We start from the raw sequence: 12348 nt of genomic DNA on the forward strand, positions 1-12348 counted from the left end.
ACGACTTCTGTTTGTGATCTCACCCTGCACTGTGGATACAATCCAATTAAATCTAATGACCAGCAATTCACTGGCAGGTCAATATTTTAACGAGAAGTCTAATTAATGATTCTCTCTGCAGCTAAAGAAACAAAACAAATGGTTTGATCTCAGATATTAATCTTCAATCTTTACACACGATTGTGATTTTCAAATAATATAAACGTTTTCATTTAAAGTACTAAATACAGAGAAAGTCAATGGCAAATAAATAGGTGCACATTTTACATGTTGGCCCGGTTGGATGTAGCCGTCTATACAATGCATAGAAACCAGCAAAACTAAGGTGACAATACATCCTCTTTTTCCTGGACGTGTCCTCTTTGTTGGACCTAAAAAATGCGTCCGGCCTTGATTTCTTAATCACCAAAATGTCCTGGATTCTCACCTTTCTCTTTAGAGCCCGCCTTCTCACACTTCTCTTAAAAAATGCCCACGAGCAAAGGAAAATTCACAGAGAAATTACAGAAAAAAGCAGAACACATGACCTGCAAAGTGTCTAATAAAGGTGCCAGTTCAGCAAAGCACAAGACTGCAGCTAAATGAAACAATGTGTCTTGAAATGAAATGTTTATCTACTAATAAACTATTTGTCATATATACATAAACACAAGTACAGCACAATGAAATGCTATGTCTGCTTTTTTCCGGCTTGTTTGGAAGGTGGGGTTAGAGCACAGGGTTGGTTATTGTATCGCACCCCTGGAACAGACAAGGTTAAGGGCCTTGCTCAAGGGCCCAACAGTGGCTGCATAGCAGAGCCAACAATCATTTGAACCAACCATCTTCCGACTGAAGCTCAAAGCTCTACCCACTAGGCTACCCAATATTTCCAATCAATGATGAACTGGTTTGATTCAGATTTTCTCAAAGGTCACATGACTTGTTGTATGCGTATGTGAAGAATGCAGTGATGAATTGCAGTGACCAGTTATTTAAGGCGCTGATCAAACTGATGCGGTTCCTAAAGTAAAATGAATAAATGAATATATGTTTGAATGATGTATGATTGAACCACCTGAGCTTATATGCTTGGTGAAATGGATTATTTTAACTGATTAAACATCAAGCTGTAATATTTAAAACATTCATTAGAACCAATATGAACACATGAAAATATTTTTTTGCAAAAGTCTAAATTTAAAGTTATATTTGAAACTGATTAAGCATGTAAAAATCTTGAACTCTCGTAATTTTGTGCTACTCTATCCTAACAAGGCAGAGATTGTATAAAGTCCTGAGAAAGCTCTAACATCTATTATTAAAATGGACTTCAATAATGTAGACGACAAGGCTGACTTTTCACAAGCTGTTAAATATTCATGTTTTGAGTTTGTGCCAGCCCGGGTACTTCTACTGATAAAGTCAGTGGAAAGAAATCCAAACCTTCGTACTTAACTAGAATTTGGAAAGTTCTTTTCACCTCAGCCATAACCAGACTAATGAAATCACTGGAGGGTAGACGGCACAGAACCTAATCTACTGATCCAATCTGACACCGTCTCAAACTGAATCATGAATTCTGAGCAGTACAAAGCCAGCGGACCTGCATAAGCAGCTCGCAGTGAGCTTCAGAGCTTCTCCTTTACAGCCTCTGGCCTCGATTGGGACAAACTAGAACAGGCTGGCACGGAGCACCGAGTTTGGTTTGCTCTGGAGAACGGGGCTCAGGCGTTTGGTTTAATTTGAAGTAGCGGCACTGACAGTGCAACATCCATTACTGTAAGCCAGGCTGGCGCAGACACCGTGCCCCTTCAATTTCTCTCCTTTTACTCTTCCCCTGGGCACAAACTTATATTTATCCAGCACACAATTTTCTCAAATCCCCTTGGTGCAGACAGGCAATCTGTTAGATAAACTCTGTGTGAACCAGAAGCAATGATGCAGAATGACAATAAATCACAAATCGCTCTTCAGATTTCTGAAAAAAATGAGACTTTTCAAACTAATTACAGAGATTTTGGGGTTAAATTAAAAATGTACACTGACCAGCAGAATTCATCTTTATCTTAATATTTTATTTTTACTAACCAATCCATCTTGGCCAGGGTCACAGTGTGTCTGGTACCACCAAAAAACAGTAGTTTTTCTTTCTATGTATTTATGCATTTTCTCCCCTTTACCCCAATTTATCATAGCCAATTAGTCTTCCGCTGCTGGGGATCCCGATTATGTTCCAGGAGGGTATATTTGCCTGCTCCACACCCCTTCCAATGCATGCAGAGTCAACCTCAACCCCTTCTTTTTCCTTTCCTAAATGAGGCTCAACCACTTCTGCACAGATGCCTCGATCTCCTTACACAGTAAGTCCCACTAAGTCTGGCCTTTCCCACACTGTCAATTGTGCCCGCTAGATGGTGCCCAGCTGGGATTCAAGCCAGGGTGTTTAGAATCTCAGCGCTGGTGTGCTAGCAGCGCCACCTGGGCGCCAAAAACAATCGTTTTTGTACTTTGTCAATAAAAAAAGCTTAAAAAGTAAGAAATCACAGATTTATTGTATTTTACGAAATGTCAAAATGTTTCTACTTTTCTGGAAATTGATGTGTATTTTTAATTTGTATTAATTTTTTGTATTGTTTTAATTCCTTTTTTTTTTTTTTTTTTTTACAAAAAACTACATAAACATTTGATCATAATTCTTTACAAAATAACAATCTCTAAATAAATCACTTCAGACTTTTCAAGGATTCAAATTGTACTTATTTAACGTGTCCCATTTAGAACTGTCCTTAAACACCTTTAAGTGTTTATATATAATTAATAGTCGTATACATTGTTTTTAACATTCAGCACATCCAATTTCCCTACATAAACATTACAGTTATGAAGTAATAGTCTGATCCTACCTGACATCTTCGTGGTTAAAACAGTGGTCTCCTTGACTGGAGCAGTAGTCTTCTCCATTGAAACAGTAGTTTCTGCAATTGAAGCAGTTGTTTTTTTGACTGGCGTTGTGGTCTTCTCAACTGGAGCAATGGTTCCTGCAACTGAAACGGTGGTCTTCTCCACTGGAACAGTGGTTCCTGCAACTGAAACGGTGGTCTTCTGGACTGGAACGGTAGTCTCCGCAATTGAAACAGTTTCCATCTCAACTGGAGAAGTAGTTTCTGCAACTAGAACTGTGGACTTCTCACCTGGAGCAGTAGTCTTTGCATCTAAAACAGTGGTCTTCTTAATTGGAGCAGTGGTTCCTGCAGCTGGAACTGTAGTCTCCGCAACTGAAGCAGTTGACTTCTTAACTGGAGAAGTAGTCTCTGCAACAAAAACGGTGGTCTTCTCAACTGAGGCAGTGGTTCCTGCAGATGAAACGGTGGTCTTCTGGACTGGAACGGTAGTCTCTGCAACTGAAATAGTTGACTTCTCAACTGAAGAAGTAGTCTCTACATCTAAAACTGTGGTCTTCTCAACTGGAACAGTAGTCTCTGCAACTAGAACTGTGATCTTCTCCGCTGGAACAGTAGTATCTGCAACTAGAACAGTGGTTTTCCCAACTGTACCAATAGTCTCTGCATCTAAAACAGTGGTCTTCTCAACTGGAACAGTAGTTTCTGCAACTAGAACGGTGGTCTTCCCAACTAGAACAGTAGTCTCTGCAGCTGAAACAGTAGTCTCTGCTGACTCTGTAATGTCTGTCACAACTGGGACGGTGGTAAGTGGACTTGGAGTGGTGTCCTTCACCTCTTCTTTGTTTCCTGTCAGATAGTTCCAGGGTTTCCAGAAGGAACTCATGATGTTCCTGAATGAGCCCGTCGTCTTAGTTGTTGCCGGCATGGTCGAGGGTGCTGCTGTAACTGTTTGAGTCAAAAAATCTTCATCATCTTCATTTTCCTCTTCGGCCATTCCACCCGGACTCTCCGAGGTGACATAAGAGACTTGGGATGAGACTTCCTGCCAGGTGTCTTGAAGGGAATCTGCCTGGTTGCTCCAGTCCAAAGAGGCATCGTTCTCAAAGAGACTGACTGTAACGTAGTTATCAGATGAGGATTTGGCATCCGAGATGGGTTCCTGGTCAAGATCAATCAGACCGGTCCAGTTAGACAGTTGGGGAGACGGCACCTCAGGGTGGGATTCTTCAGGGGAACTGCTCTGTGTTTCTGGGGTAGAAGAAATAAAGAGATTTTAGAAAGTGATTTAGGGAGTAATAGTTTATTGCTTTATTAGGGTCACGGTGGGTCAAGAGTCTGTTGTGGGAACACATGGGAATATACACCGGAAAGGGCACAAATACATCACAAACATTACAAACGTAATTATTCATTCACAAGCTCTCACACCTAGTGGTGATTTATAGAAGCTATAATATATATTGGCATGTTTTCAGTAGAGGAGAGGAAACCAGAACTGAACTTTGCATCTAAGGCAGTTGTAGCCTAGCGGCCAAGGTTCAAGCCCCACCACTGCCAGGTTACTGCTGTTGGGCCCTTGAGCAAGGCCCTTAATCAAGGCCCTTAACTCTCAATTGCTCAGACTGTATACTATCCCAGTACTGTAAGTCGCTTTGGATAAAGGTGTCTGCTAAATGCTAAATCCTAAAAGCAACATGTGCAAAGCAAGGCCTTGGCTAGAATGGTGTAAAGCACAATGTCGTTGGACTCTACAGCAACTGAAACATTTTTAGTGATAAATCAAGTTTTATAATCTGTCAAATTGACAGATTACTATAAATTTGGTGGATTTTAAAGGAACACGGTCACTTTATAATCCACAGTAATAATATAATATATATAATCCAACTGGACCTCAGGATTTTTTTCATGATTATTTCATGCTGTGCTTTCCAGGAACAAAATATAAAATAAATATGAGATAAATCTCTGAATATTACTGTGTCTGGTACACCAGATTTAAGCCGGCATAAGTACTGGGACAGCAGCCTGCATTAAACTGGGTTTTCATTGGTTGAATGATTGCACTTGGATTGACACAAAGTATGTATTTATATATATAGCTGTGGATTAGTTGTTTAGTTTAGCTTTAGCCTCTGATCTTGTCCTTGGCCTTCACTTAATCAATAAGTGACAAACACAGAAACTCAATGACTGTCTAGTCAAGATCAGTAAGAAATATGGAAGAAAAAAGAGCCCCTCAGAAAAGGACCTACTGCAATCGGTTTTAAAGTAAAAATGAGGGTAGCGCTAAACCACGGCTGCTTGTGTGTGATGGAGTTAGCCTTGTAGTTTTTCTCTGGGCTTTCTTCAGTAAATAAATCAACAGTCCCAAAGGAACTTTGTGTAGCTGCTGGAACCCCTTGTGAGTTTCAGGCTAGCAATGTATCAGGTGATGGCATTTTAGAAAAGACTTTATACCCAAGAGTCCTTTTATTTACTTTGATAGAGTGTTGCACATTACTGGCCTTATTACCACGGCCGTGCTCCAGAATATCACATAAACAGATGCTAATGCCATTAATACAAAGAGTATTTAACATATACACAATATAGCCAAAAATATTTGGACACCTCTGTAGCAGTATGCATTAAACAGCGAGGTCCCATTGGAGAGCTCAGTGATGGAGATGGTGTGGACCCCTGGTTGTCCGCTCCCACATTCAGGTCGAGGTGTAATTACGGAGAATCTCACGCTCCCGTCTGCCAGCCATCCAGGCTCACAGAGCTCCAAGCCAGAGCGCCATGCCAAGTACAGTTGGCCAATAGTGGCGAGCTGGGCTCCCATCGCTGTGCAGTGAGCGACGGCCTCAGTCAGACTCAGACTTCCTGTTCCTGATGGGAACACCTTGCCTGGACATGCAGAAAAAAAGATTAATTCTTTTATTTAGCATTATTTCTACAAGCCAGTGTAGGTACTTTTAAACATTATATTCAAAACCATGGACATTAATATGAAATTGCACTATATCTGGGCACTCAGGTGGAACAGTGGTCTATTACGCGAGCCCACTACCACTGAGACCCAGGTCTACGATGGATTGGAGACCTACCCAAGTTATTCCTGCCTTGCACCGTGCTTCCCGGAGGTACCGGACCCCCTAGGCCGCTGACCAGGATAAAGTAAAAAAAAAAAAGCTCAAATTCTTTGCTGCTATAACAGATTCGCTCTACTGGAGAAGCTTTCCACTAGATTAATTCACCAATCTGCCAAAAAGAGAAGCATGATTCATCACACCAGAGATGGTGTTTGCTGCTCCAGAGTCCAGTCTGATGCAAAGGAACTGGACAGAGCCTGCCTTTTGACCTATTGAACACAAATTCCCACTTCGGTGTAATTTCATATTACTGCCCATGGTTTTATAATGGTATTTCCGAGAAGCTCATGGTCTGGTGTCCACAAACTTTTGGCTATGAATTGTATGCTGCAGATGTGGTAGATAAAAGAAGAGAAAAAGATTCACACTCTGGTATGATTTATGGAGATTGGGGGTCTCACCTTGCATATCACTGGCAAAGCAGTACACGTCGAACAGTTCAGAGGGGTCTCGTTTCCCATAATTCCTCACGCCTTGGGAGTTCTCACTGTGCCCATAGCAGCCGAGCTCTGCGTTCTGAATAGAGTACCTGCAAAAACAGAAACTGAGCGTGAAAATCCTCCCAGCATTCCCCGGGTGGTACGAACCACTCAGTCGTAATACGGTTACGCTAAACGTAGCGAGCCGGCGTCAGTGTCGCTAATAAATTACTGCTTTGTCTATAAATAGTGGATCATGAAAGCGGGAGTATGAGTATAAACACATGCTAAATGCTCAGAGGTGCGTCGTCGCTAAATACCAGTCCAGGGTGGCCTGACTGCTCATAATTCTGGCACTAATTTTGCAAATCTAATGTAAAATTAAAGGGGTGGGGGGTAAAATTAAAGCCCTGTGATGAACTGGCACCGTGTTGATTTTAAACATTACTAACCTGACGGTCTGATCGCTGAGCCAGCCAGGTGAACAGTCATTCAGACCAGAGTGAAAAGCAGCCAGGAGCTCTTCTGGTGATGCTAACCGGGCCGAGTTCTGCTTACACGCCTGCTCGGCGTCCTCAAAGGACAGGGAATAGGGTCCAGAAGCGGTGCGGTAATGAAACACAACCCCTTTACAAACACACACACAACACATATTAATTAGAGAATGAATAAACTTTATTAAATGTACACTTAGTTGATATTTCAGTGGGTGCAGCTTTTAATGTATGAAATGTTCAAACTGTACACTACATGGCTCAAATATGTGGACAGTCTAGGTGTTTTATCCTCACCTATTGCTTAAGTCAAATATTTAAAATATATAGGGAAGTAGGACGGGGGCAATTAACATCCATGGTTTTGGAATTGGATGTCTTACAACCTCATGGTCAGGTGTCCACATACTTTTGGTCATATAGTTCAGTCTAATTGCACAGCTTGTTACTACATCTTTACTTCCAGCGGGATGGCTTCCCTGAAATGTTAAAACTGTCTCTTTTTATACTCCCAAAAATCAGGTTTCCACGTGAAATGCATGCAGTTCGTGGTGTAGTCTCATTGGCTAACCCCAAATGTCCATGCGTTGACCATGCAGTGTTCACGTGATTCACGGGACCCCTAGGGTAGGGGGAGTCTAGTTGTAAACTCCAACCATTTGTGCATTCCAGCTAGTATCTAGGTGCCCCCACCCATACACATCACAAAAAATACAATATACATATTACAGTATATACATAAAATTCCCCCACAATGGTGCTTGGAGGTTTTTGTAGGATTTGGAGTAGTTCTTAAACTAGAAGTTTGAAAATCCCATAAGTACACTACAGTAAGCTGTTTAAAATAATAGTAATAACTGATATTGCAGTAAATTAGGACGAAGAATGAAAGAACGACACATTGTTTCATGATGCATGATCTGAACAATACGCACATTTGCAGCCTTTTAAAACTACAACCCGTCATTATAATCGTATGATAATAAAAACAAATACTGTAGAACTATTCTGGCACTTAGTATATCCTCAGGAGAATGTGTGTGTGTGAGGGGAAAATCATCCTCTCAACTAAATATTACACTCGTGCATAATTCATAACAGCTATGAACCTAATATTACTGCACTTTACCCCACACTGCTTCATTTATTTGTGGTATAAACACAGAATACAAATTCTTCTCAACAGGGAGAAACGATGTGAATACTGTAATTCTTTTAAACACTAGATTTCAAAACTCAGAACCTCAAGGCTTCTTTTTCAGGTGTGTTTTAGCAGCAGGGACAGGCAATCAGGGCAAGAATGATGGAAAATAGCGTGCACAATGAACTAAAATCTAAGGTAAACAGCTGATTCTGAGGTAAAAAGTGTGGCAATGTCGAGTTCTGAACCGAGGAGTTCCGAATCTTGGTGCTGGTGTGCTAGCGCAATATCCCGCTGCACCACCTGGGCGCCAGATTGTTCACACTTTTCGTATCCAGACTTAATGTATGTATATGGGCAGCACATTAGCATATCAGAGGAAGTTGGTGCCGGACAGCATTAGCAATCCAAGTTTACATTTACATTTGTGGCATTTAGCAGATGCTTTTATCCAAAGCAACTTACAATTATTACTGAATACAATCTTAGCAATTGAGGGTTAAAGGCCTTGCTCAGGGGCCCAACAGTGGCAACTTGGGGGTTGGTGGGGCTTGAACCGGCAACATTCTAATTACTATTCAGGTACCTTAACCACTGAGCTACTACTGGCCAGGATCAGTCTGTGTGCAACCTGACATTTTTGCCATGTATGTGTGGGTTTCCTTTAGATAACTAAGGGTTCCCCATTAAAAAGATCTTAGTAGTGGACTTTTAGGCTTTATTGCATGTATACTGGATACCAGTGAGCACCTAAGTACCAGTTACACCCTCTCTGTCTCACCTGTAACCTCCAGTGTGACCGTGTCTTGCTCGTAGGTGTCTCCAAGGGTGACATGGCAGCGAAAGGTCCCCGAGTCGTTAGCACGGAGCTGTGAGATCTCCAGTGAGATGTTCAGGCTGTTCTTATGGTACCCGGGTAAACTCACGCGCCCTGCGTACGCCTGCCGTACCCGAACTCCCTTTCCTTCCAGTGAGAGGACGGTGGTCTCTGTTTCACCCTGAACGTGAGTCCATCGTATGTGTTGCGTCCTGGCGCGGTGAGAGGAGCCCAGTTGCAGGGTGTGGACGCAGGGTAGGAGGGCAGAGCCCGCGAGATGCTGGTGCACAGGGGGGTGCGTCACTTTGCGACCCGTAACCAAACTTTGTGCTTTGCTCAGACCTGAGAGACAAAAGGAAGAAAGGATGAACATATTACATTGATTACATTGATCTTATATTTTATTTATTTATTAGGATTTTAACGTCATGTTTTACACACTTTGGTTACAGTCATGACAGAAACGGTAGTTACTGGTTACACAAGATTCATCAGTTCACAAGTTTAATGCTACCCACACTACCCACACACCCACAGGTGGGTAGCACTGTCGCCTCACAGCAAGAAAGTCCTGGGTCTGGGTCCTTTCTGTGTGGAGTTTGCATGTTCTCCCCATGTCTGTGTGGGTTTACTCCAGGAGCTCCGGTTTCCTCCCACAGTCCAAAAACATGCAGTCAGGTTAATTGGAGACACTGAATTGCCCTATAGATAAATAAGTGTGTGTATGTGTGTGTGTGTATGTGTGTCTGCCCTGCGATGGACTGGCGCCCCGTCCAGGGTGTTACTGTGTGCCTTGCACCCATTGAAAAGCTGGGATAGGCTCAAGCACCCCCCGCGGCCCTAATTGGATAAGCGGTTAAGAAAGTGAGTGAGTTATTCCGGTTGGTTAAGTCATTTTGTAACCTCACTTTAGGTTATACAGACTAACAGATCAGTTTTATTATGTAGGGGTTGAATAATTGTGACATGGAATTAACAAAAATATACAACAGAATTATTTCTTTATTCATCTGCTGCATCATTCAACTGATAAACAGTTATACATTATTTTCTTTGGGAGTTAAATATTTCTGATACGCAACCGTGTGTGTGTGTGTGTGTAATGAGAAGGGTGATTCTGACTGACGGCAGCAGAATAATACACTCTCAGCGGGAGATTGGCACATTCTCAGCTGGATTTATCAGTACAGAGGCTCTGAATGACCGATGTTCCGTTCATGGAGGTTTACAGAGAGGGAGACAGGAGTCGGTGAAAAGGGTAACACTACACTCACACTCACATTAATCACCACAGTCCTGAGGGTACTGTGTGTGTGTGTGTGTGTGTGTGTGTGTGTGTTTGAGAAAAGTCTCTGATTCTAAAGCACGGGTTCTAAACCTGCTCCCTATAGGACATTTGCAGCCTGGAACACTGTGCTTATTATTTCCATGCATTAATGCACAAAAGCCGCCTGCAGGGTTTGCTCAGTGACATCATTGTGTCTGAATAACACAGTGTAAGGATCTAACTATATTTTACAGATGACCTTTTTAATAATAACACAATAATACAGCTCATAGTATATCCTTCTGTACAGAATTCTGTACAGTCAAGACAAATATCATATTAACATTAAAAAAGTCACAGATCTGATTGATTTACAGACATTAAAATAGAGGTAATAAATACATTTTTATTTATAATAATGAATTATTTTGCTTACACATCTGTTTTTTGAAAAGGGAGAACATCATCCCTGTGATATCCATCCATCCATCCATCCATCCATCCATCCATCCATCCATCCATCCATCTATCTATCTATCTATCTATCTATCTATCTATCTATCTATCTATCTATCTATCTATCTATTCATCCATCCATCCATCCTTCCATCTATTTATCTATCTATCTGTCTCTCTGTCTATATGATAAGTTCTTGTTTTAGCACGTGCAGGTGTTCCTAATAAAGTGGAACATGAGTGGATGGGTTGTTAATTACACACGCACGTCTCTCACTGCTCATAATTGGGTTAAACATTAATACCAGCAGACTATTGATTGCTTAGCCACTGCACCCACTCATATCATTCAATACATCTATTATACACACACACACACACACACACACACACACACAATATCCACAGTCACAAAACCATGGCAACAGCTGCGTGGTAAGTAGAAGTAATGAAAAAGAGAAATGCTCTTATATACAGTAAGAGCGAGTGTGTGTGTGTGTGTGTGTGTGTGTGTGTGTGTGTGTGTATGTGTGTGTGTGTGTGTGTGTGTGTGTGTGTGAGTGTGTGTGTGTGTGTGAGAGAGAGAGAGAGAGAGAGAGAGAGAGAGAGAGAAAGAGTGAAAACATGCAGATGTTTACCCGGTCATCAATGCCCATGGGAATAATTAACATGATGATTTTTTTGCAGCCAGTTGTGAGGCTGAAGTGCTCTTCAAACCCACTTCAGAGATGTGAGTGTGTTACTTTTGTGTGTGTGTGTGAGTGTGTGCAGGTGTGTGGGTGTGTGTGTGCGTGTGCATGGAAACCAATGTGTTTGATTGCTAAGGTTTTTCATTCTTTGTGTGCTCACATTTCTGGAACCATCATGAACACACACACAGTGTTTATAGTCAGAGCGCAGGGTCAGTCATTGTACAGCGACCCTGAAGCTGAGAGGTTTAAGCTTCGTGCTCAAGGGCTCAACAGCTGGGATTCCAACTCACAACCTTTCAACTGATGGTCCGATGCTCAAGCCACAAGGCTACCACTGTACCTAATAAAGTGGAATTAGCAGAGGATGGCTCAGCTCCACTGAACTTTGGGTTATGGGCCCTGCTACAAATTCTTTTTCCACATATCCTAGCTTGTTTAGAAGCTGGTGTCAGAGCGCAGGGTCCGTCACTGTCAGTGCGTAGGGTTTGTCATTGTATGGTGCCTTTGAAACCTTGAGAGATACAGGCCGTGGTCAGGGGCCCAACAATGTCTGCACGTCGTGATTCAAACCCACAACCTTCAATCCGATAGCCCAAAGCTCTACAAACTGTTCCTAAAATGTTCCACATTGGTATCACATTGGTATCACTGTACCAGTGGGGAAGATTTTCTGTTTTTTCATATGCTATAGAGTGCAGTTTAGTGATCTGTAGTGACCACTAGAACATTTCTGATTGGACTAAAGTTTGTTTCCCAAAGTGCACTTGACAGAGAGAGATCTTACACTTACCACATCCAGCGAAAATACAGAGCAGCACGGCAAGAGCCGACAGCCCACCAGGACCAGAGACCCCGCCCATCCTGAGGGGAAAAAAGAAATAAACACAAGAGGTGAATTAATTTAGGGTTAGAATTTATTTATGGTTACATTAATCACAGGACAGGTAGTTACTGCTTACACAAGATTCATCAGTTCAAGTTGTTTTTGGACTGTGGGAGAAAACTGGAGCTCCTAGAGGAAACCCACAGACACGGGGAGA

The 12348-nt window shown here is 42.0% G+C and overlaps 1 protein-coding gene across 2 annotated transcripts in view; it reads right to left on the reverse strand.

Annotated features, from left to right (window-relative positions):
* ncana (neurocan a) overlaps positions 1 to 12348 on the reverse strand; it is a 57332-nt gene that overhangs the window by 25735 nt on the left and 19249 nt on the right. For both annotated transcript variants that reach the window (XM_062987538.1, XM_062987539.1), the window contains exons 2-7: positions 12099 to 12169; positions 8858 to 9235; positions 6894 to 7068; positions 6424 to 6551; positions 5499 to 5777; positions 2886 to 4133 (exon numbers count right to left, since the gene is read on the reverse strand). In XM_062987538.1, the coding sequence (XP_062843608.1) occupies positions 2886 to 4133; positions 5499 to 5777; positions 6424 to 6551; positions 6894 to 7068; positions 8858 to 9235; positions 12099 to 12168 (2278 nt within the window). In that variant the 5' untranslated portion in view covers position 12169. The remainder of the gene's footprint in view (positions 1 to 2885; positions 4134 to 5498; positions 5778 to 6423; positions 6552 to 6893; positions 7069 to 8857; positions 9236 to 12098; positions 12170 to 12348) is intronic.

Source organism: Trichomycterus rosablanca, chromosome 25, assembly GCF_030014385.1.
Source record: "Trichomycterus rosablanca isolate fTriRos1 chromosome 25, fTriRos1.hap1, whole genome shotgun sequence".
NCBI lineage: Eukaryota > Metazoa > Chordata > Actinopteri > Siluriformes > Trichomycteridae > Trichomycterus > Trichomycterus rosablanca.